Source organism: Pyrus communis, chromosome 17 (genome assembly GCF_041283825.1).
Source record: "Pyrus communis isolate YQ-2024b chromosome 17, ASM4128382v1, whole genome shotgun sequence".
Classification (NCBI taxonomy): domain Eukaryota; kingdom Viridiplantae; phylum Streptophyta; class Magnoliopsida; order Rosales; family Rosaceae; genus Pyrus; species Pyrus communis.
Window position 1 is genome coordinate 5,038,606 of NC_142581.1, and position 26,549 is coordinate 5,065,154.

At 37.5% G+C, this 26,549-nt stretch overlaps 1 protein-coding gene, 1 non-coding gene and 1 pseudogene across 2 annotated transcripts; 1 reads left to right on the plus strand and 2 right to left on the minus strand.

The window, feature by feature from the left end:
* The first annotated feature begins 7,112 nt into the window (after positions 1-7,112).
* LOC137709539 (AP2/ERF and B3 domain-containing transcription repressor TEM1 pseudogene) lies at positions 7,113-8,764 on the plus strand (annotated as a pseudogene).
* Positions 8,765-14,740: 5,976 nt separating this feature from the next.
* LOC137707996 (protein rough sheath 2) lies at positions 14,741-16,731 on the minus strand. The gene has a single exon (XM_068446956.2). It carries the CDS (start codon positions 15,932-15,934, stop codon positions 14,813-14,815), a length of 1,122 nt encoding a protein of 373 aa, XP_068303057.2. The 5' UTR covers positions 15,935-16,731; the 3' UTR covers positions 14,741-14,812.
* Positions 16,732-17,923: 1,192 nt separating this feature from the next.
* Positions 17,924-17,994, minus strand: TRNAG-CCC (transfer RNA glycine (anticodon CCC)). Its single transcript has one exon. It is a non-coding gene; the product is annotated as a tRNA-Gly (tRNA).
* Between the last annotated feature and the right edge of the window lie 8,555 nt (positions 17,995-26,549).

Genomic DNA, 26,549 nt, shown 5'->3' on the forward strand with positions numbered 1-26,549 from the left:
AAGGTTGGTTGGGTTTTGCTCCTGGGATGATGGGCTACAAAGCCCAAGTGGTGGCATCGGCCATTGCTTTGCCGATTTGCCGGAAAATCGAAAAGGGTGGTCGGAGCACCATTGATTTTCGTCAACTTTCGTGGCCTCAAACCGCCCCATACCATGGTTAATCAAGGTGATTCTTGGATGGGTTTTGTAGAGGGGAATGAGAGCTTCAAGATGGTGGTGGTGGCATCGAAAAACTCCATCGGAGTTGGCCGGAATTGGCCTTGGAAGATGGACTCACGGTGGTGCGGGTATGGGTGCACGGGAAGCTTTCTTCCATTTTTTTTTTTCTTTTCTTTTCTTCTTTCTTTTTGATTGGCTGCAAGCTTCACTTTTATTTTCTAATTGGTTCCTTGTCGCTTTAATTTAATTGGTCCACTAATCCCACAAGGTGGGAATTCAAATATTTAAATAACCAATTTCAAACGTCCATAAGTATACCGTTATAATCCGGACTCGCAAACGGATTTCGCCTATACGTTCGTACCAAAGAGTACTACGAGGATATGCTTAAAGAATAAGTCCCACATCTCTCAAGTCGATGGTCAACGGAAGTCAAAGTCCTTACCTCAAGGGCAATTTCGTAAATTCACGCTTTTAAAATAAAATAAAAACGTAAAATTTGGAACCGGTTGTCACAACGATATTGTTCACTTTGGGCTTACCATTCCCTCACGGTTTTGTTTTTGGGAACTCACGAGCAACTTCCCAGTGGGTCACCCATCATGGGATTGCTCTAGCCCCCTTCTCGCTTAACTTCGAAGTTCCTACGGAACTCGAAGCCAATGAGCTCCCAAAAGGCCTTGTGCTAGGTAAGGATGGGAATATACCTATAAGGATCACTCCCCTGGGCAATGTGGGATGTCACAATCCAACCCCTTAGGGGCCCGACATCCTCGTCGGCACACCACGACCAGGGTTAGGCTCTGATACCAAATTGTCACATCCCGCCCTAGGGCGTATCACTTTCCGGTCCCGCTCCACCACCGTAGCACGATATTGTCAGCTTTGGGCTTACCATTCTCTCACGGTTTTGTTTTTGGGAACTCACGAGCAACTTCCTAGTGGGTCACCCATCATGGGATTGCTCTAGTCTCCTTCTCGCTTAACTTCGGAGTTCCTATGGAACCCGAAGCCAGTGAGCTCCCAAAAGGCCTCGTGCTAGGTAAGGATGGGAATATACCTATAAGGATCACTCCCCTGGACGATGTGGGATGTCACAATTAACTTAAAAATCGCCATAATCTATCAAAAATATTTAAAAAAAAGGATTCAAAAATTCTAATGGTTATAATCGACAGAATTTTTTTAATATCCGCCAGGAATTTATGTCGGATATAACCAACATGATTTTTCTAATATCCGCCAGTAAATATCCGCCAGGAATTTATGTCAGATATAACCGACAGAATTATTCTAATATCTGCCACTAATTAAATGATGTGTCGGATATAATTTATCCGACAGAATTTTTCTAATATCCATCACCATCATCCGCCACCTAAAGCTAATATTGTAGTAGTGGAACTTGAATTACTTTGACGTTACGTGATTGGCAAACTGGCGAATGCAATATGCTTTCTTATGTAGCACAAACCTTGTTATTGAGACTCTTTATTGGATATAAAGTTTGGTTGGTTGGAAATGTGAATCCTTTTGTAAATTTAAATTTCATGTGAATTTTATATGTTGAAGCTGAGTTTTAATATAGTATAGTGGCCCTATTACTAAAATGCATGATTCTCCGATTTGAACCTGCTAGCCATTTGGAATGTTGTAGATTCACACCAACTTTGGTGCCTATACTTTAAAAGCCACCGATCCTAATACAAACACATAGGCCATTGTTACAATAGAATCCTCTACATAGGCCATGTTCTCTAGTTTAGTGGTTGCTTGTTGGCCATTGAGGTTTGCCACCTATGAGAATATCCACACTTGACAATAGACACAAATAAAAAGGATGACTTTTAGCTAAATTTCTAGTAGTGACGACGACAGTTCAGTAGCAGCAGATGGTGGTCAGGATTGCAGGCAACAACGTATACGAGAAGAGTAATAGATGATGGATCGACTCGATCCAGCGTTGGCGCAACTCGACTTTGGCGCAGCTCTAGATTTCAATTCCAGAAGCTTTATTTTTTTGTTCTTCAACTATGAATGAATGACAAACAATAAACCAAACTAGAGAACAAAAAATTTCCACAGATAGAAACTGGAAAAAAATAAAAAATAAAAAAATAAAACAGATACACACATTGATAATGAATGGTAGCAGATTGATCAAACTTACTTTGATACCAAATTAAAAATAAATGGATGAACAAATGAAATATAATTATGAACGTTATATTATTAAACGAGATTGTCAAGACGGCTACAACTGAATGACTACATCTTCACGGACTTATTTCATACTAAATTGTAAGTTATATTATAGAGAGTAAAATATAAGAAATTCTAATTCAGATAGGCTAGGCCCAAATAGTAAACTAACAAGCAAACTCATATATATATATATATATATATATATATATATATATATATATATATTTAATAACCATAAAATACTAATATTTTTCAAATGTTTCCAGGATGGTGTTATGATTGGAATTCCTTGTTATTTTAATTTTCAACATACCTCTACTGTCAAAATTGGTCCTGTTTCTTGTCTAAAAAGTGATGATTGTTTAATGTTTACACAAATAAGCCATTTTTATTGCCAAACAAATCATAGTTGAATATGTGAACATAATTTATGTGATTTTAATAAGTTATTCTTGTATAATGTGATTTGTAAGTAGAAAGATATATTGCTCGCAAGAAGTACTGTTAGTCAATACTTTACAGAGGATGAGGTGACTTGCTACATCGGCACGAGTTTAGATTTGTTGTGTTCAAATACTCTATGTCTAGCTTATGACCACGTTCTCCTTTCGACACTTGTCTTTATAGATAACCTTAAGATAACATCATTAGATTTTAGGCAAGAAGAACACAATGTTAAAAGAACATGTGTCAAAAGAACATGGTCACAAGCTGGACAAAGGGTATTTGGGCGCTACATATGTGGAGTCCATCGACATAGTGTGAAACCGAAAGAAGACAAGCCCACGACGTGAGAACCTTGTGCGGGACAAGGACGCTGCCTTGATTTACTGTTTGTTCATCATTAGGCCCGGGGAGGATTTCTCTCTTTCCATGTTTCTTCAATTCGTTAGGGTGTATTTTAAACGTGAGATAAAAATAAAACTAAGAATAGAATCCGAACTTTTTTATGTTTAGTGTAGCAGAAGTTTCCTTTTGAACTGTAGATCTAAAAAATCTTTGCTAAGATTTGAGTGGAATGACCCTTTCAGTAAAACATATCTTTAAGTCACATGCATTATTCCTTTCGAGTCATACAGGGAACCTTCTATTGGAGATTAAAGGAGTTCTTGCTTTTCATGGTTAAATTATTCCTTAGATAAGAAATTGTTTAAGTACTTTATTGGATTAAGGCATATAAAAGGAACAAATTGAGCTAATTCCCCACTCAATGCACAACCGCTCAATTAGAAGTCAATATCATTTTTTGTCTACTACCAATACCTGCTGCTGTTAGAGAAGGGGTCCTGCCAAAGGAAATTGTATCTCTTAAAGTTTAGGAATTAATAATGTAAGCGGATTTTGATTGTATTCTTGATTTGTAGAGATCTTTACTTGTGCGTCAAATACACACGATTGTATATATAAGCTTTTGTGCTATGAATGTAATTAACAAGATTATAATTCATACATGGCATCAGAGCATTTATTGTAGCTCGCTCACACAATCAATCATCTAACCTATTTCCAAGTCTATAAGGCTCAAAGATTATTGAGGTTTTGGCACTATATTCGAACTTTCATAGAACATTAATAGTAGTTATATGAAAGAATTCCATGGTCCCTTTCATAAGACATGAAGATATTTAAGCAGATATAAACATAAATTTATTTAGATGAAGCCGAAACCTGTGTGACATATGTTGTGGATAATTACAGTTTTTTATTTTATTTTTATTCATCAATGTCCAGAGTTTAGGTTGAGTTTGGTGTGTATTAGTGATGAACGGTAGTTTGGGAGAATAGTGGGTGTATTTTTCTAGAAAGAATTTAAATTTAAATTGTTTAATGGAGTGTAGAGAGAAATATGATGAATTTAGATAAGATGTGTTTAAATAAAAGGAGGCAGATTCTCTGTCCTCCCACTTCTCGTGCTCTTTTGTGCCTTTCTATTTGTGTGGTTACGGTTAAACCACGTCAATATTTTACATTACTATTCATTTTTGTCTTATTATCTCTATAAAAAACAATATAAAATGTTGACGTAGCTTAACCATGATCACATAAAACAAAGGCACGAAAGGATACGAAAAGTGAGAGAGCAGAAAATCTACCTCCTAAATAAAAAGCATGTTAACCAATTAAGATACAAATTCCTTGCAGCCAAAATAAATCTTAAAGCTCACCATTTGTCTTTTTGGTTTGAAAGTGAAAGTGTCACTTTTTGTTGGCACATAAAGCAAAGGCACGAAAGAGTACGGAAAGTGAAAGAGCAAAAAATCTACCTCCTAAATAAATAACCTGTTAACCAATTACGCTAGCAAAACCCTTCGGCCAAAATAAATCTTAAAGCTCATCATTTGTCTTTTTCGTTTGAAAGTGAAAGTGTCACTTTTACTGTCAGTACACAGATTTGGAGACGTGTTGCTGCATCACATGGAGGATTCATCCAACAAAAGATCAAGAATTCATCAAGGTTTTGGTAAAGTTGAATAGTAATTCATTTAAGTGAAAAAAAAGCAAAGGTGTTGTGCCAACAAAAATAATTTAACAAGGTTTGGTAAAGTCGAATAGTAATTCTTCTAAGCGAAACAAAGCAAAAGTGAAGTGCCAACAAAAAGAATTCAACAAGATTTTGGTAATGTCGAATAGTAATTCATCTAAGTGAAACAAAGCAAAAGTGATGTGCCATATATATATATATATATATATATATATATATATATATCTAAATTCCTCTACAAGAAGTTAAACATGTAGTTCCTCTAATGTCCAAGCATTTTTCACTTTCCATGTGCATGGGCGGTCAAAAGAAGCAGACGTGAACGCCGAATTGGGATAATGTGCCAAAGCCAAAGTGTTGAGCAAGGTGATATATTTTGTGACTATCACAACATGCAGAAAACCAATCAGAACATGCCACGCATGCATGGAGGACACGTCCAGGTCCATCCCCTCAGATTCCAACCACTTTTCCCCTCCCATCGTACAAAATCCCACGTGGGGACATGAGAAGAAGGAACCTTCTAGTACAAAATCCCACGTGGGGACATGAGAAGAAGGAACCTTCTAGCACCATGAGATGGCAACAAGTAATATATATATATGGAGGACGCTTTTGATGTGATCCTTAATCATTAGTGTACATTGATTGAAATCATATTAGTTTTTAGATTTTGATTAAAGTTCTTTGGTTTTGTATACATCAAAATATTAGCATTAATCAATTTCCATGTTAACTATTTTATATTTTAAATTAAACATATATTAAATATTGTAATATAGACATCCTTTAAAGATTTTTTTTTTGTCCGAACATTTAAAGCAATTAAATAAAATAAGTTACCACATTTATGAGATATAAAATCCCATAAGAGTTGAACTTTAACGTTTATGGGATTAAACAACAAACTCCACCCTTAGAAAAAAATTGGTTTTTTTTATTGAATGTCATGATAAAAGATAAATGTTTCCATAATTAAGAATGTACCCATGTACAATTATAGTAATTCACAAGAATGCATCCATATACAATTTCAACATTAAAACCCATATGTGACAACAACAAGAAAAACAATGTACCCATATAAATTCTTAATGTAAAAAATGATTAAAGGATAGAAAAATGGAAGCATACCATAAGACCAAATTACTTAAGGCTACATACTATATAAATCTTATAGGAAAAAAAGTTATAGATATATGGGTACACAAAAATTTAGAAGAGAAAGTTACAATGGTAGTATAGAATAAAAGTTGGGTACATGGATTAAGGAACAAGAGAAGAGAATGTAGCCAATGAAATTAAAATTGCATTCAGAGCAATATAATGTTCAATTGTTACGATTTTGCAATATGATGGTCATGGAGAAAAAATAAATTTGAAATTTTTTTCGCGAAATTTAAATTTGAAGATACATATTCAATATAATAATGTTGAATTTGAATATAAGCATAAATTTAAGTGAGAGAATTTTGGGATTTTCAATTACAAACGTGATAATGTGGGACAAATTATAAATTAAAATTTGTTGTAAAAAAAATAAAAAGATGACATGGAAGTATTTTAATAGTAAAATGCTAAGGTGTGCAAAGTGAAGAAGTCAATGGACTTTGATCAAAAATTGAAAACCATTAAGGTTTTAATTTATGAACATTGGTGACTAGGGACTGAATTCTAATTTTTCCTATATATATATATATATATATATATATATATAACCCTTTTATGCACAGGGATTTCTATTTTTTTTTAACATGGAATTAGGTGTCCGGTTCACTCTACATCGAACTTCAACAATCCAAATTATCTATTTTGTAAGTCTCGATTCATAAATCATCCTTACAAAAATTCAATTCAATTTGAAACTATTTGCCTATTTAATTATCAAGATAAAAATTTCATTGTTTCTTTTTATTATATTACAAAGTATTCGTTAATTTCTTTGAACACAATTAGATGTCTTAAACATTTCCAATTTGGCTAATATTTTGCAATGATTATGAGATGCAACTTAAAAAATAGACAGTTCGGATCGTTAAAGTTTGACGTAGTATGGACCCTACAACTAATTCCTGTTTCTATAAAAAAAAAATGAGAATCCATTCCCTTAAAGATTATATATATAATCAGGAGATATATAAACAGGAGAGCTTGATAGAAATGCAAAATTCTTTGTGAATATTTTTACTTTTATTACACGTACCATCCTACAACTATATATATGAACATCACACACTCTTACCATATACTTCTCTGAAATAAAATTAAACATTGGGCCTACGTGTCTCATCCTCCTCTCTTAAGAACAGAAAATACACTTGAATTATTCAGTTCAATTCTCGTCTCATTCTTCTTATGATTCAAAAACAACCTGGAACAGAGTTTGATTCTCATCCCCTTCTCATGCAAATCCAAATACCCTAGAAACAAAGTTCAATCCTCCCCCCAATAGGTCGGTGTGCCAGAAACTCATCATGGAGAAAGAAATACTACCTAAACATTAGTGACCATTGTCTGTCAAGTCTAGAAATCCAAATACCCTAGAAACAAAGTTCAATCCTCCCCCCAATAGGTCGGTGTGCCAGAAACTCATCATGGAGAAAGAAATACTACCTAAACATTAGTGACCATTGTCTGTCAAGTCTAGAAACCCAAGCGGTCAATTCTTGTCATCATCTTCCTCAAACTCATTACCCTAGAAACAAAGTTTGATTCTCGCTCTTCTCTTCCTACGAATCAAAATACTATAGAAATAGAGTTTAATTCTCGTCTTCCTCTTCCTCCCGATCACAATGGATTTGATGAGTTGCTGGAATGCGAGCACAAGTGACTACTCAACAATGAATGGAGCAAACGGTGCAAGTTCAAACAAGTTGCCTTCTTCAAGGTACAAAGGAGTAGTGCCACAGTCAAATGGCAGGTGGGGAGCTCAAATATACGAGAAGAGTCATCGTGTATGGTTGGGAACCTTCAATGAAGAAGAAGAAGCTGCTAAAACCTACAACGTTGCCTTACTAAAGTTCCGGGGTCTCGATGCCATCACACACTTCAGTCGAAGCCAAATGAAACCCTACGGACCTGATGTCACGGAGGCTCTTTTCTTGGAATACCATTCCAAGGCTGAAATCGTTGACATGCTTCGAAAACATGCTTATACCAACGAGCTCGAGATGTACAAGCATAAGTTGCACAATGGTGGTGCTCTAGGCCTTGACGATGGTGGAAAGCGTACGAAGTGTTACCTTGATTTAATGGACACGTGTAGTCGCGACAGGGAGTTGCTTTTCGAGAAAGTGGCAACACCAAGCGACGTAGGGAGATTGAACCGCATGGTTATACCAAAACAACATGCCGAGAAGCATTTTCAGGTTCATCTGAGTGTAGGGTTTGGTAAAGGGGTGTTGTTGAAATTTGAGGATGAGTTGGGGAAGGTGTGGAGGTTTGGGTACTGTTATTGGAGTAGTAGTCAGAGTTATGTGTTGAGCAAAGGGTGGATTCGTTTTGTGAAGGAGAAGAAGCTGAAAGCTGGTGATGTTGTGAGGTTTCAGAAATCGGTAGGGGAGGATAAGAAGCTGTTCATTGAGTGTAGACCTAGAAAAGTTGACGTTTCGGGGATCGAGGAGATGCATGGTAGGGTTGCTGACCCTTTAGCGACGGTTCAAGATGATGGAGTGGTGAGGTTGTTCGGAGTTAACATATCATGAAAACATGTACATTATAGAGAATAGCAGGTGTTGGAGGCTTGGACCATGTTCAATAAGTTAAAGGTCAACCTTTTATTTTCTTTTTCTTTTTGCTTGATGAGAGAGCCTTCTCTTGCTGTGCGTGCAATTAGAATAATTATATGACAAAGCTCGTGGCATATAGAAGGATTGGGTAATTTTCAAGTTTAATAAAAGAACGAGAATATCTTAATCCCATCGTTCTGTAACCAAATGACAGGCCATCGTTTTGTAAATTTAAGGGGAACGTTATATAAACGCACAAAACTGTACTTACTCACAAAATCTTTAATGTAAGTGAGTAGTAGAGTTCATTTGTATTAATTAGACAGTGTGTAAAAAAATATGATAATATTTGTTTATTTAAATAGAATTATTGTAAATTTCTTTCATCTTCCACTACTTGCATATTTTTCTCCTTTAAAAAAATAAAATTACTAAAAGAATTTGAGCAAATACGAAAAACAATGATTCAAACTTCAGCCTTGACAAGCCACCTACTACAGTCTAGTGATATTTATTTTTCATTTATAACTGAGGTTTTTTGTTCGACTCTTGTGAATGACGATTTTCGCGCCAAATTATTATATGGCTGACCTATTATATGGATTAGCCCAAATGATCTCTTAGTGTAAATATATCGCTGAATTCAAAAACTTCATCTGTAACATAAGACAATATTCTAAGGAGGCATTCCTTTTTCAAGATAAACTTGACATTATTTTATTGTACAAACGTCATAAATGGAACCAATCATTTTCTTTAGCTTGTTGAAAGATCCTCTCCATAAAAATTCATAGATTTGGATACCATTTAAGCATCCATATGTACAAGTAAATCGACAATTATGATAATAAGTAACATCCTTGAATGAATGGCTAAAGATCGTACGATTGAACGGTTGACAAATTAGTAAATTTTTTGAAGACGACCTTTAAATGATGATAAATAGAATAAATGATTTTGATTTGAGAAGCAAAATAATGCTACATAATCACTAAGGGATGAATGACTCCTTATAAAGGAGAAAAAAGATGAATGACTTCTTACAAAGGAGAAAAAATCCTTTATTTTTCACGCAAGTAATTTGACAGGATAACTTACCAAATCTAAATCAATAGCTACTTTAACGTACTATTTTGTATTTGTTATGCTATCACTCTCGTGACTTTAGGTACGCTAGAGGTATTTAACATCATTGCATAAATGATTTAGGGAATAAACACATGATCTCGATGTTAAAAAACAAAATCAGATTGCATCATACCATTTTTTCTTGTTCAGTGTTGTTTAAGATGAGTATAGATATTTATTTATATGTTATATAATAAATATAATAAAAAAATTTGTCTAGGCCGGTCTAGACGCTAGACCCCTATCCTCTGAGAAATTTTCTAATGTGCCTGAAATGCAAACACATACGTCATATGTCATTATACAAATGGATTAATATCGTTGACATCTTATGACTCATAAGCATAAGAAGAAGTATTAATAAGTATACGCATATTACGGCATAAGTGCATTAGTATTATATTCCCTACATAGATTTTAGATTGCTCAATTATTTTTCTTGAAGTTCATTGTAATAACCAGTGTTCTAAAAATCGGTCTAGGCGCTCGGCGGTGGAGTCCCAATCTGATTTGGGCTAAATCGTTTAGGTAAGGTGGGAAGGATTTAGGCGGCTGCCTAGGCGTTTCTAGGTGCTCAAGGCGGGCTAGGCGGCGGTCGATGCTCTGCAAATCTCCCTTCTCATCCGCATGATCCACAACCCACAACCCAAATCTTCAAACCTGCGTTGTTGCACCCAACATCAATCGATGAACCTAAGTAGATTGAGAATATACAGGGATGAACAATACACATAATCCGTCAGTTGGGTTACTGCAGAGAGAGAAGGGGATCTGTTGAAGAGATATGTTCGTTCTATTGAAGAGAAGAGAGAGAGAGGGAGAGAGAAAGAAGAGAGAGAGAGATAGTCGAAAGAAAAACTGAAAATGGGAGGAAAAGAAAGGCATAACTAAAGACTAAAGAAAGAGTCTGACAAAAAAAAAGACTAAAGAGAGAGAAGGGGATCTCTCTGTAGAGAGAGAAAGAAGAGGAGATATATTGATAATAAATGCAAGCCTAGAGCCACTAAACAAGTGATGGTTGATTGGGACTAGCATTGGAGAAACCGGAAAAGCTGTCAGTTTAATTGACAAAAAAAGCTTTTCTTTTAAGTTGGGTCCATTGTGGCCCACTATTTTGTTCAAAGAAAAAACAAACTAGGCCCAATATTCTTTGTATAAAATTAGAAGAAAAAAAAAAAAAGTCCTAAAATTATACACATACACTCGTATTTTATAATATATAGTGTAAATTTATGTAAATCCGCCTAGGCGTCGGTTAGCCGCTAGGCGCTAGTCTACTGCCCGACTAGCATCTAGAGTCTTTTAGAACCTTGGTAATAACTAGGCAATTCCGTTCTTGTTTTCATGGATTAATTCCTTAGATAAGAAATTGTTCAAGTCCTTTTATCGCTGAAGGCTTATAAAAGAACCAAATGGAGCTAATTTTCTACTCGATGCACAACCACACTCAATTAGAAGTCAATATCGATTTAGGCGCAATCTCATCCAGCATGTCTACTACCAATACCCAGTAGTGGTTTGCTCACACAATCAATCATTTGACCTACTTCCAAGGCTAAGGAGATTTTAGGAGTAAACACATATAAATATTTTTTATATAACTAAAGCTTGGTAACAATAATGAGTAATTAACAATGCCCAATATTATTCAACATGTTGTGAGTAGCATTTTAATACGAATATGATTGTGTAAACTTAAGGTATAAATCCAATAAAATTTGGGATATCAAATCCTTATACGCTTGTATATTTGCAGGGCAAACAAACTCATCATGATTAATATATGTAAAGGTATAAGGTCAATGGACAAAACACATTATGAGAAACAGCTGAGCCCATCAAAATCTCGACGAACATTCTTGAAAGTGCTCATCATCCAACTAATTATAAACCTAACTTATGTTTTGTGAATTATATTTTGCAATGATTATTGTGATTCAATATATGAATTACTTGAGATATGTTTGGAAAAATATTGAAAAGAATAGAAAATAGTGGATTTTACCCAAAGCTCTGAGCCGCGGCTACCCCGAGCCAAGCCGTGAAGCCATTATCGTCCAAAACCCTAATCCCAGGTGAACGACATGTCTCCTTCCTTCAAACCTGGCCGCGCCACGCTCTGCCCTCGCCTAAAGTTGAGTGGCCACGAGGCTGCAAAAATCTGAAGAATTTAAATCTAAACTACTTGACGTAAAAAACCTGAGATGTATTGAGGTACATTTAATCATGAGACCAAGTTTAGAACTTCTCTTAATGAAACAATAAAATGCTTATAAAGACAAGACCATGAGTTTTTTTCTTCCTGTAGCTAGAGACATGTTTTGGAATCACTGCATAGAGAGACAATTCAATTATTTGTTAATTACATGTTGGTTGTCATAGCTTTTGTTGTTGCCAAAAGACCAAAAAAGTTATTTTCAATGACCTAGTGAGACATGATAATTTTATTAAAATCCCATGAGACAAGTTTACTTCTGATTTATATTTGAGAAAATAACAAAGTTAAGAAGAAGGGTGGTGCTATTCACACATCTATTTTTTACTTTTTACACACCCCTGTTGATTTCTATTCTTCAATGTTTTTGAATTCATTCTATCCAACGGTCAGAAATTGTAAGGAGCATGTTGGAAGTAAAAATGAGTATGTGGATAGTACACTCCTAGAAAAATAAGTAATGAACTCTACGCATGAATGCATTCTATTAGCAAACTGCAGCTTAAGGAACTGCATATTCTTCAAATATCACACCACAATAATCTTCCAAAAGCGATTTGTTATATGTATAAAGTGTCAAACACCCTCTGCGAGATTTGTTCTATGTATAAAGTGTCAAATATCCTTTAACTACGACAATCTTACACGAGAGATTTGTTATATGTATAAAGTGTCAAATATCATTGTCAATGCCATAGTATGTTATGAATATCAAGATTTCAAATCTTCCGCTCTAGGCAATGTTTATTCCGTCATGAGGAGAGATTTTCCCAAATAACGAGTATTCAAGTGGTACTCTACATGTCATTTCATAATATCAGTAGAGATACGTCGCTAAGTGAATTTGTTGATTATATTCAAACAGAGATCGGCTACACTGAAAAGCTTATATATGTCCGTCCATCTCAAGAAGCCGAACCTGCCAATTGTGAGCAGGAGGGCCGCAGTGATCTCCATCTTGGTCCCAAATTAGTTGGGGTTGGAATGACGATTAATTCTTTCTTCTTCCAAATGTTACAGGTGCTTGATGTCTGAAATCGATAACGAAAATAGAGATAGGGAAAGGTTTCTTCGCATCACCTACAGTGGAGAGGAGAGAGGCAATTAAGTCTGAGAATGCATGCTGTGGAAGCTTTGTTACAACGTTTAAAATATCGGTATTAGTGGAATATTGATAAGCAAATTTGTGAAAGTATAAACAGATATATCGAATATTGATATTAGTATTGGTTGCTTTCGATGGAAAAAATAAAAATTCAAAATAAAACTTTAGGGATTGTCAAACATTGATTTGGACGAAATATAAGAATTTCTCCGATTTTAACATGTGTAAGAAATAGTGACAATATTTATCGAATTTAGCCTAAACTTAAGAGTGTCTTTGATATAAGATGGAGTCCCTATTTTCATATTTTTCTCTTATCTTTTGAATATTTCTATAAAAAAATATCTGACTCCATCAAGGAAAATTTAATCAAAGGCTCAATGAATTTGGGCTTGGACCGGTATATTTTGTAATCTTTGTTTTTATAGGTAAAAGATTATAAAAGCTCCCCATATGAATAAGTCTAATGAATTTCCCAATTTATTTTGTCAGTCAACTCCCGGTCCCGAGCCCAAAGAAAAATATAACTCCTTTAGGCATCTCCAATGGTTGGGCTAAAAACCAAATATTTTAGCCCGAAAAATTTAACTTTTAGACCAAAAATAACTTTTCAACTCCAACCGTTTTAGCCTAAAATTTTAGCATAGGATTATTAAAGAATAAACTTAGGCTATTTTTTTTGTTAAATTAATTTTTTTTAAATAAATATGTAGACTATCGTAAATTAATTTTATGAACATTTTAATCTAAAAAAATTTAAATTCCGATGAATATTGGATGAAGTCCACTCTGATTTTTGGGCTAAATTTTGAGGGGAATTTGGTCTTGGTTTAGCATTTAGCATTTAACCCAAATTTTCTTCTTGGGTTGGAGTGGGTTTGAGGGGAAATTTTGGGCAATAATTTGGCTTTTAGCCCACTATTGGAGTTGATCTTAGGATCAATAAGAATGTTCGGGCGGCCCAATGTAAATTAACTACTCAATTGGCCCAAACAGCTAGAGTGATATTTAAAGTTATAATTTTGGGACACTTTCATATATGGGTAAGGTTGTTATTAAATATACCGTTAGTTGGTAAAGTAGCACCTATGCAGACAATGACTGAGTGCCATGTGAACATTAAAATGTTAAAAGAGTATAATTTTAAATTTGTTTTATATTTTTTAAAAATTTATCTTTTAATATCCACGTGAGCCCCATATTGACAAGTGGCTCCCAGTTATTGTCTACGTGGGTACCACATCACTAATTAATGGGAGATTTAACAGCAATCTTAATAAATGTATAAATGTGTCCTAAAATTATGACTTCATATCGCTCTGAAATATAAAAAAAAAAAACAAAAAAAAAACTTAATTTACCAAATGTTGAAAACTAAAAAACTGAAAGGTAGTACACTGAGATTAACCTTAATTATTAATACTACTTTGATAAAAGAATAGCGTATATTGAGTTAAATAGACAATTCTACAGGTTGATGCTTATTTTATTTAATTTTAATAGGAGGTTGATGCTCAATTATTAGTGTTGAATTATTATGTTATTTCCCAAATTCAATATTCTTTTATAATATAATTAAAATCGTGTGGAGAAACAAATAAAACGAAAGTAATATTATAATTACTTTAATTTTCTTATCATAATCTAAAAATTATATCTAAAAACTTTTATTTAAAGAATATTTTTTGTCACTAATAACAGAAAAAAGAGAAGGAAAATGAAAGATGACAAGTTGCAGAGAGTGTTAATTCAAGTAAAATTCCAAAACCAAACCACATAATTAGTTCTAATTAACATGGTTTACTGCTAAACCCATGATTACGAACCCCGACCGCAATCATCTCCACAAGTTTCGCCAGCTTCGCATGCTTCCCGCACCAAGCTTCCACAAACTTCGCCTCCTTACCCTCCGCCTCCCTCTGCAGCGCGCTCAGCTCCTCCCTGTAATCCCTTTCTATTCTCCCCACCAACGCCACCTCCTCCTGTCTCAAGCACCTTATCTGCGCCTCGATTTCCTCCACCGCCTCCCTCTGCTTCCTTCCCTTCTCCGCCTCCAGCTGCTGCTCCAGCCTGCTCAGCCGCCATGTCGCCTCCTTCTTCTGCTGCATCCAGCTCTGCATCCCCTCCTCCACCTCTTTGCACAGCTGAATCAGAGTGCCCATCTGATAAAAACGGGTCGGGTCCGTGTCGGGAACCGGATCGGAGGGAGACAGCGTCAAGCTTACCGAAGGCGAAGGGGTGGTGGAGGACGTGGATGACGTTGTTGATGACGGGTTAATGTTCATCCACTGAGGCATAACGGAAGGTGCAGTTACGGACGTCGCGGTGGAGCCGACCGACCCGAGTGAAAGTACCGGGTCGGGTTCTTGCATCATGGTGGTGGACTGGAACGCAGCACCGTAAACCTTTGGCTGGACGACGTATTTCTCGGCGAAGGTTTCCAGTATGTGGTCGTAGGGACCCTTAACGGCCTTCTCCGGAGATCCAATTCCGGCGACCGCAATATTCATATCCGGTGGCAGCTGGGTCGACGACGACGATGTACTGCACAGAAGGTGTTTGTTCTTTTGCCTCTGAGACTGCAACTTGAGCTGCTTCTCCTTAAAGACCTCCCACCACTTGCCGAGGCGCTTAGGGGTGCGGCCGGGGAGCTCGGCGGCGATCTTCTTCCACTTGTTGCCGTGCTTTGCCTGGAGGGAGACGACGAGGGCCTGCTCCTCTGGGGTGAGCGAGCCCTTCTTCAGGCCGGGCTTCAGGTAGTTCTTCCACCGCTCCAGGCAGGACTTGGGGTCACGGAGGAGGGGCTTCCCCATCCGCTGGGAGACCAGGCTCCACTCTTTCGGCCCATATTGCTTCACGTAGGCTCGCAGCAAGGCGTCTTCTTCCGGTTGCCAGCGCTGCCGCTCCTTCATTTCATCGCCATGTCTTCCGCCGGAATTGAGAGAAATCGCAACCGCTGACGGAGGAGGAACTGATTCCAATTCCAATCCAACAAACCCAATTCTCAATTCCACTTCCCGTTCTTACTAAATAGTACGGATTTGGGAAATTATTAAGGATGGAATGGAGAAGGGGATATCTTTGTTTGTAATATATAGATGGGGATGGATACTTGACGCGCGGGGAATGAGCTTGAGGAGACGCGCCACTTCGTGGGGGGTGGTGGCATCAGTGAAAAGTGAAACGGTGGCAGTCGTATTTGCTGGTTTTAGGGCGCATTGAATGATAGTGGAGGATTTGCCCCGATGGGATTAGTCATTGGAGAGAGAGAGCAGGATCAGAAGGCCAGGAATCAGAAGGCCAGGAATCAGAGAGGAGGGGGCGGGTGAGTGACAGTGATTAGTCAGAGTGGTGGACAGGCGACTGGACTGGACTAGGGCAATACTGGACAGCAAGACTCCCTACCTCACAATTACTGTGCATGGATAGCAAAGATGCCGAGTGGAATTCAACCCCCACTCTTATCCATATATGTACTACTCTAGTAACTGTTCAATTACCATGTTGATAGAGAAAAATGCATATGCCTTGGTGTGACCTAGACTTGTTGGTTGGTTGGTGGCTTTGTCTCAACGGCAGCGGTGGAGTTACAATTTTTATCATATAAGAGCGTAAAAAAAAAGGAACTAGAATATGGTTAAGAATGAGATTACAAACAAAGAAAAATTGATTACATTTCGACAAAATAATTCACAGTTATCCTTGGTGAGCTTTCATGTTTTGAAAACGTTAGATAATAAGTTCATAGTCAATCCTGTTGTGTATTTCTAATCAACAAGCAATTATCCTTGCCGTACTAGTCCTTGTTTGGTGAACTTTCAAAAAGGAGACGCATTAAATTAGACAACAATAAAATCGGCTACGAGACAATTCCAATCGTCTTCAGTCTAACCAGCTAATGGGCATGTTACTTGTTAATTAATCATATTGATGCTCAAACAAAAAGGTAATAAAAAAGTTAGAGCACTGCGATTAAATTCTCGATAAGAGCATCTCTAATGGACTAGCCAAATCACCGCGAACCGTATTTGGTTGAAACTCCCCAAGTAATGCAAATGCACAAACACAAATGGTATGTGTAATGTGCATCAATGCACGTGTAATAATGAGAGTGTAATGTTGAAAGGGGTAATTGTTTGTGTTGTTGTGTCTTGTTCTTGTATATAAAGGCGAGACGCATCAACGCATTTATCAGATCTGTTTTTGGCTGCTTTTTCTCCGTCTTTTGTTTCTCGCTGTAGGTGTATAGGGTGGGGATTTCAGGATTCAAACTTTGGAGTTATATGCACCAGCATATTCATGCACATAAAAGATGGAAGGGAAATCCAGTTAGTTGCATCAAAGCATTCTATTCACGTGTCGAGCCCAATGCTCTTATTTCACCACTAAAAATTGAGTATGCATACTTTTTAAAGACACGTTCGATTATTGTGACGTTTTGTGTTAACGATATAATGTTATGCATATAAATTTTTGTCTATATGAGTTTATATTATAATCACAAGACACCACAATGAGCAAGAGATATCACAATAACAATATACTTGTATCACATAAGTCCTGATGTTGCTAAAGGTGTTTCACATCGAAGATGAAAGGTTAAGGAAATTGTTTAAATTTAAATGATCTCATGGTTTCTCGTCCTCATGCTTCAACATCACCTGTTATACAATTTACTTATATTATTAGCATATGAATAATTCACAAATAATATGCACATATATCTAACTATGATCCGTAGTAATGTAAAAATTTCTACTTTTAAGTGAATGAGGCAAGTAGGCAAGTATTTCACACATTTGGACCTGCTATATATTTGCCACTACTTTACTTGCGACAACAGGTCCCCATTCTTTGAGGCCGATTTGGTTGGAGCCGAGTTTAAGGTAAAAAAAACAAAATGCGCATCCAGGGAATCGAACCCTGGTCAGTACCGTGGGAGGGTACTATGATACCACTACACCAGATGCGCTTGCTGGTTAAGATTTCATCACAAACTTATAAATACGTAAGCTTAATTCATGGCCATGAATTATGACGTCTAGAGTTTCAAAATATCTAATTGCTTACGAGTAATTTGAGTCGAATTCTGCACGAGTATAGAACCCAAGGTATACACAGTTAGAAGACAACTAATGTTAATCAGTTTATACGAATATTGATTTGTATTGAGTCATATATAGATTGATATGAACACGACACGAATATAAATGAGTTCCAAGTTTGATATATTTTTGCCCCTAGTTGTTGGAAACTGAATCGTTTCTAAACGCGAACTCTTCACCATGCATTGTGGCATCCAAGTTTCAAAAGCTCGAGTTGCATGACCTTTCATGGTAGGGTTGGTAATCTGTACAACTTTTGTTCATTATCCTTTTGAATGTCGATAAATTCATAAGTTGACGCGAATCCATGTCATACATTTCTTTTCATGAACATCTGTCAACTTCAATTGATTTATTGTATGAAGTCTAGAATATGTGACGGTATTGTGCGTGAAATTAATCAATCATCCATGCGTCACATATTGTATTAATTGATGGAAAATGTTGTTTGGTTGCTTTTGCAGTAAAAGTTCAATAACTCAACGTGTACGAGATCAACGAGCGAAATCGTTCAAGCCCTGCATATCTCAGTTTAAGCCAGAAACCTGTGCATGCTCTCGGAGACCTTGTGCCCTTCACAAACAAACAAATTTTATTTTTATTTGGAAATTGGATTCACCAATTTTCTCTAAAAACATATTTATTTGAAAATTAGATCACTGTTGTAGGCCTATTTGATTGAGCTATCCAAGGGAGGGTTTAGAGAAAGAGAGGGGCCCGGCAATATTGAGGGAGAAGAGAGAATGATTTAATTATGAGGTGTGTTTGAGTCATCTCATTGTACATTTATTTATAGTAGTAGGGTAGGCAAAAACCTTTCCTTTTAGGATTACAACTCTTAATATGTAATAAACTCCTATTAGGAATATAAGATACATTCCCATATCCACTAGGATTTACACAATCACATTCCTATTCTAAATATGAATGCAACACTCCCCCTTGAGTGTGTAATTATTCAACAAACCATCGCATCAGATCTTCAGCAGATAAGGTAGAATAGTTGATGAAGTCATCGACACAACGGGTGAACGCGAGTCTTAAAATTTAAGGAAGTATGTATTTGTAGTAAAACTCACAAAACCTCGCTATGGTAAAACCCAAGGCATGGGGAATACCCATAGACTAAGGAGAAAAGTGAGAAGTGTGCATAATATCTAAAACAAACGTCAAACATGACAAAGGTAGTGAACTCAACGGAGTATGATCATCTCAGGATGGGTGCCTCATCAAAACCTCGTTAGGTAGTAAAAACTCAATGGGAAAAATGCTCCTAATCGTAGGAAAAAGAGTACATTAAGATCAAGTAAGTATGTTTTAGGATACTCCCCCTGAGTTAGACATAATTTCTAAATAAGAGAACTGTAAGCGATTCAACTCAGATAATTTACGCACACCGATTCCTTGGACGAGCTTCTGAAAATTAGACTTGGGCAATGACTTGGTGAAAAGATCGGCCAAGTTGTTTTGGGAACAGATTTGCTTAACTTCAATGTTCTGATGCTGCTGCTGCTGGTGTGAGTAAAAGAACTTCGGGGCTATGTGCTTGGTGTTGTCTTCCTTGATGTTTCCCTTCTTTAACTGCTCGATACATGTTGCATTGTCTTCAAAGATCGTCGTAGGAAGGTTAACGACTAATGTAAGACCACTAGTGCTTCGAATATGTTCCATAACTGCTCTCAGCCAAAAACATTCACACGATGCTTCATGCAGGGCGAAAATCTCATCATGGTTCGAAGAAGTCGCAACTAGTGTTTGTTGGTAGACCTCCAATATATAGCGGTGTCTTCAATGGTAAAAACCTAGCCCATTTGAGAATGTGTCCTATGTGGGTCAGACATATATCCAGCATCTGCATAACCAACAAGGCGAGAATTAATCCGAGGACCATAGGGGGCGTCAACACTCGAAGATTCGCAGGTATAGAACAAGCCCAAATCCGTTGTATCCTTGAGGTAGAGGAAAATGTCTTTAACACCATTCCAGTGTCTGTGTGTGGGCGCATTGCTGTATCTTGCCAAAAGATTAACAACGAATGAGATGTTGGGTTTAGTGCATTGAGCCAAATACAATAAAGCCCCAATTATACTTAAGTAAGGAACTTCAGGTTCCAAAATCTTTTCCTCATCCTCATTTGGATGTAAGGGATCTCGTTTAGCATCTAGAGTTCGAACGACCATGGGTGTACTCGAAGGCTTCGCTTTATCCTCATTAAAATGTCACAACATATTTTGGGTGTAGTTCGATTTATGTACTAGGATTCCATCTGAACAATACTCGATCTCCAGGTCGAGACATTATCGAGTTTTCCTAAGATCCTTCATCTCAAATTCCGATTTCAAATGCATAGCAATTTCCTCAAGCTCTGTAGGAGTTCCGATGAGGTTCATGTCGTCTACATAAACTGCAACAATTGCAAATCCATAATGTGACTTCTTTATGAACACGCATGGGCATAATTCATTGTTCACATAACCCTAACTTGTCAAATATTCACTTAGACAATTATACCATATCCGCCCGGATTGGTTTAATTCGTAGAGTGACCTCCTCAACCTAATTGAGAGAATGTTCTGTGGTCTAGAACTATTTAAACCAGTCAATGGAAGTCCTTCTGGAACTTTATCCCCATAGAGATACGTGGTTACCATGTCCATAAGTTGCATATTTAGTTTTTCAAAAACTACCAAACTAAACTCTTGTTTAGTTAACTACCATTAATCACGATTCTTTACTTCAATTTATTTTTCCCTCACAAAATTTATGATCAACATTTATTTACCAAAACATAAGGTTAAATCTCAAATTATTCACCAAATTCCTTTTCTTAGCTCAATTTCTCAACAAAGGATTTGTCTCGATTATTTAAGGTTGCATCTAACCCTTTTTGGACTACCTACGTACCCTTGAACGGGATCAAGCATTTTGTAGTTCACCATTCAATCTTAATCCATTTCCGATTATATTCCAAATAAACGAAATATCCAACATTATTTCTAATGATTGAAACACATCCAATGGGTACCTAATTCGTATTTAGAATATCCAAATTTGTACAAAATGGTAGCATCGGCCCACTGGCCATGCAGCACTATGGGTGGCGGTTTCTAGCGAACAGATACCCAATTTTCAAACTAGCTCTAAAAATTACCAAATTTTATAGGTAAGTAGAGTTCAATGAGAGGAACAACTTTCATACATGAGCTGAAGTCCAATTCGGCCGGGAAATACCTCAAATCGTCCTCGAACTGTAAGAAACCCTTGATTTGGGTGTTTTTGATTCGACTCCAAAACAGCTCTATCGCCCCCAAACTTGTTTAGGCTTTGTTCCTGGGCTCAAGAGAATGCTATAGGTGGTGGTGATTGATGGAATTTGTTTCAGAAATAGGAGAATCGACGACAAGAACCCCCACACCCACTATGCGGTTTCTCCCAAATTCAAGGCCAATTTTCCTATATTTTTGGATCAAATTAGTAGAGGGAATGACTGGGTTCGAGGTAAGGATCATTTTGGCACCTGTCCCGTCATCAACAGTGGCTTGAATTGGGAGATATGGCCGGGTCGGGTTGGCGGGTCGAAGAGGGATCCGGTTCCCTTTTTCTCTTCTCCCTCATTTCCCCTCCTTTCCTTCCCTCCTGATTAGCCGGTCCCCTTCCTCCTTTCTCTCATTTCTCTTATCTCCTTCTCATCCCAGCCATCCATCTCTTACTCTTCTTTTATTTTGCTTTCATCCCAGCCACACATGTGGCATATCACATGGCTCCAGAAAATCTAGAGCCTTCTAAAGAAGGTTAAAATTACCAAAATATTCTTAACTTTAAACGTTAATAACTTCTTCGTTATAATTCCGTTTCATGAACGGTTTGAGCCTACGCGTTCGTAAGATCGAGCTCTATTCAAAAATATAAATGTGACCTCGAAAGGTATATGGATTTTAGATAATTAATTTCCAAACTTCAAACTTCATAACTAATTTAATTTAAAACTAGATTCAAATAAATTAATATAAATTCTCCAAAAATAATATAAAATCTCAATAACACAATTACGTAAATTATAATAATTTCTGGTAACAAAATTTTAAAATTCCTCAATTAAATTTTCGTAACCATAAATCGATTTATCTTTTATTTTCTCCACATATTCAAAATTATGAATATTCTATTTCATATTTTGAGCGAATTGAGTTCGACCTGGATTGCTTATTTCCAGTTTAACCAATCGGTTCTACGTCGGCATTCATTGACGGAACATGGTTCAATGTCATTGCTAAGCATGATGCCAGTAGCTACTAAGTACCCAAATGCATCGTTGATGATCATCTCATTCCTATTCCAAACCTCATCCAATACTGCGTAGTGGACCAAAATCTTGCGATTCTCGGGAGGCCAACATGTTTCATCTAAAGCATCAGCGTAATTTAGAATAATCTCATGCGTTGGAACAGATGAGTGAGTGATGATCAGATTCAAACTAGGGTCACTAGTTGGTGCCATTTTCCTTTTCCAAGGTTGTGAATCCTTTGAACCAAAGGATCTGCCATGCTTCAGGGTCGGAGTAGATGATTGGCTAGCCACCAATGTAACTTGCTGTGTGGAAGGTGCAGCCTCCCCACCTTCGGGAATGGTCCAATCTTCCTAGGCGAGTTATGGATGTACGCGGAGTACATCTATCATTGCAAGTGCGTTTGCAGCGGGTATATGTGATATTGTCACATTTGCTAGATCATTAAAAGCATATGGCATGCTTTAAGCAATGCTCTGAAGATCTATAATTCGGCACACCTCAGTTTTAGGTTGAGCAGTGCGGAGATCTAAATGAGACATAGTGGGAGCATACCACGATAATTCGCAGCGTTCTGCAGGAACGTTAGCATGCTTATCTCCCCTTAACGATAGGAAGATTGTCTCATCAAAGTGACAATCCACCAAACATGAGGTAAATAGATCTCCTGTCAAGGGTTCTAAATAGCGAATAATTGATGGCGAATCATAATCGACATAGATTCCTATTTTTCTTTGAGGACCCATTTTGGTACGTAGTGGCGGCGCTATTGTCACATAAATGGTGTACCTAAACACCCGTAAATGCGAGACGTCAGGCTCGTATCCAGTGACCAACTGTAACGGTGAATGTGGTTAGTAACGGTGGGCCTCAGGTGGACCAACATAGCTACGTACAATATTGCATAGCCCCAGGCAAATACCAGCAGTTTGGTTCTCATAACCAAAGTCCGAGCTATCAATTGAAGGAGCTTTATGAAAGCTTCTGCCATGCCTTTTTGGGTGTGAAAATGGGGTACAAGATGTTCCACATCAATCCCTACTAACATGTAATAATCGTCAAAAGTCTGTGATGTAAACTCTTCAGTGCTATCCAATCGAATCAACTTAATCGGATAATCAGGGTGGTGAGCTCGTAGCTTAATTATTTGAGCTAGGAGTTTAGCAAACGCAGCGCTGTGTTTGGACAACAGGCAAACATGTGACCATTGTGTCGATGCATCAACCAACACCATAAAGTATCTAAATGGTTTGCATGTTGGTTGGATAAGTCCATAAATGTCCCCTTGAATCCTCTGAAGAAACTTAGGGGGGTTGTGAATGATTTTTGTATGTGAAGGTTGAGTATTCAACTTCCCTAAAGAACACGCTTTGCATGGCGATAGTCCAACATAAGGAGGTAACCGATGCCTATGTGATGATTTGAGGATACGATACATCATGTCATGTCCAGGATGTCCCAAACGGTTATACTAAAGCAACAAAGTGTCTTGGAACTTATGCATAAGGTTGGCCACACTGTGGGCTTTTATGCCACGAATGGTTATGATGTACAACCCACTCGGGAGACGTTCTAACTTCTTGTGAATACGCTTTTGGTCATATTCGTACGAAGTGATACAAAGAAATTCAGAACCATTATCTTTAGTGGTTTGAATATAATATTAATTATCTCGAATATCTCTAAAACTCAGCAACGTTATTCTGAAATGTGGAGAATATAGTGTCTCCTTAATGGTTAAGATTGTACCATTGGACAACATGATAAAGGCTTTTCCGTATCTTTCAATCAGGTTGAATGGGCTTGAAAGAGTTGTCAGATGAGCTTTCTTGGGTATCAAGTTAGTAAAATAGTGTTATTCACGCAAAATGGTGTGCGTAGTTGCACTATTTGCCAGACAACTAACTTTCCCACTAGACATACCTAGAAATAAATTGATTGAATTGGTCACATGCATAAATATAATTCCATTCATTCAATTAAGCAATTCGAGAAATAATATCCATTCAAATAACAATCCATAATTCAAAACAAACCAAAACCAAACAAATTATTCCAAAGACTTAGAAAAATTGTTCAAAATTAAACCATAAACCTAGAAAATAAGGGGGAAGGGCCACTACTCCTAATGGGTTCGGCCATTAGGTTTAAACGCCCTAAAAACATGTCTAATTTATTCATCCATAAGAGCTGATACCTCCTGAAAATCCGATATCTCCATTAATGTAGTTACATTTTCCGGATGATCCACATGTGCAAGGTTAGACTCACGACAGGAATGATACTTGGCAATAGCCTTGGGGGAAGCTCGGCATACGCGTGACCAATGATCCCTTGATCCACAGTGGTATCATATGTCCAGTTCAGATGAAGCAGGCTGAATGACAGCTTTGCCCTTGTTCTTGAAGTTTGGGGCCTTAGGAGTGAGTGGTGGACGATGCTGGGTCACATTTCCTCCCTTAGGTGTGGCACTTTGTTGACCTTGGGCCCGTGGTTGGGCTTGCCGTTCATTGCCACGACCACGGCGGTTTTTTCGTCGTTTGTGGCTGTTAGAATTGGTCTCATGTGCTTTAGGCGCGACGTTTGAGCCAGTTGATCAAGCTTGATAATTCTTCATCAAAAGCTGGTTCTGCTTTTCAGCAAGAAGTAGTACAGAGATCAAATCTGAAAACTTGGTGAATTTATGTGCCCTATATTGTTGCTGCAGGACAATATTGGTGGCATGAAAGGTCGAATAGGTCTTCTCCAAGAGATCTGATTCGGTTAGTTTCACTTTACAGAATTTCAGTAGTGAACAGATTCTACAAACTTCAGAGTTGTACTCATTCACGGACTTAAAGTCCCAAAAGTGAATATGTTGCCAATCGTGTCTTGCTTCAGGCAAGTATATGTCTTTTTGGTGATCGAAACGGTTGGCCAGAGCAAGCCAGAGGATGCGTGGGTCCTCATGAGCGAGTTACTCGGTTTGCAGTGCATCGTGGATATGTCTTTAAAAGAAGATCATTGCAGTAGCTTTCTGAGCTTCGTCGATAGGTGCCTCGATGGTGGCTCTGATGCCCTTTGTAGTCAGATGGAGCTTCACGTCTTGAACCCACTTCAGATAGTTTCTTTCGGAGATTTCTATAGCGGAGAAATAGAGCTTGTTCAAGTTCGACATGTCTTTAAAACGGAGGGAAAAAAAACGTGATTAGTCATATGGTAATCCATAGACATATATCGTAGAACATACAAGTTCTATAGACATGTATTGGTTTAATTTACGCATGAAAACTACAGGTTTTAAGTGGAATGTTTTGAATGAAAACTTAAGGTTTCAAAGACACTAAATATGAAACTACAGGTTCAATTTAGTTTTTATGAACAATTAGTTCATAAGGAGAGGTTCCTGCAAGAAACACATAATGCAATATACTAATTTAAATATAGTGGGTTTGAGTTTCTTTGGGAACTCAAGTGTGAGAGCTTCGTTACTATGAAAGTATGTTAACGGTTCAAAGTATGAAAATAAATTATTGAATCATTAATGTCCAAAAGTGATCTTCAAGTCAATAATTTTGGATTCATTATCAGATTAAGGGATTGCAGATCACCTTTAGTTAATTCAATAGATCGGGACCAAACATGGTCGATCGTGGAAGCAAAATAATGCTAAAATAGTAGCGTTGGGTCGAAAATACCATAGCCCAAAAATTGGGTTAGGTGCCGTGAGCAAAGGGGCTCGGGTGTGGCTGCAATAGTAGCCCACGGAGTGGCTTTAGGCCACGGGTTGAGTGACAGAAGCCCAACATCATGCTGGCGAGCCGATGGGGAACATGAGTTAGGCCCAGCAAATTGCTGGCCTTGGGTTCGCATAGGGAGCCTAGCTGAGATTGGGTTCAAATCGGGCCATGCTTTAACCTAGCAAACAGGGTTACGGGAAGTGGGCCGGGGTGACATGGCATAAGCCTAATGGGCTAAGGACGCACGGGACATTGGGCCAAAGGCTGTAGGCTTTTGGTTTGGGTGAATAGACTATAGGTCCATCAATCAGATTAGGCCTTAGGGCCTTGGGATGTCTGGGTCAATGCAACAAACCCAAAAGGTGCTACCGTGTGATCCACTTGACTGGGCTTCAGGCCAGTGGTGGTCTATGGTGCC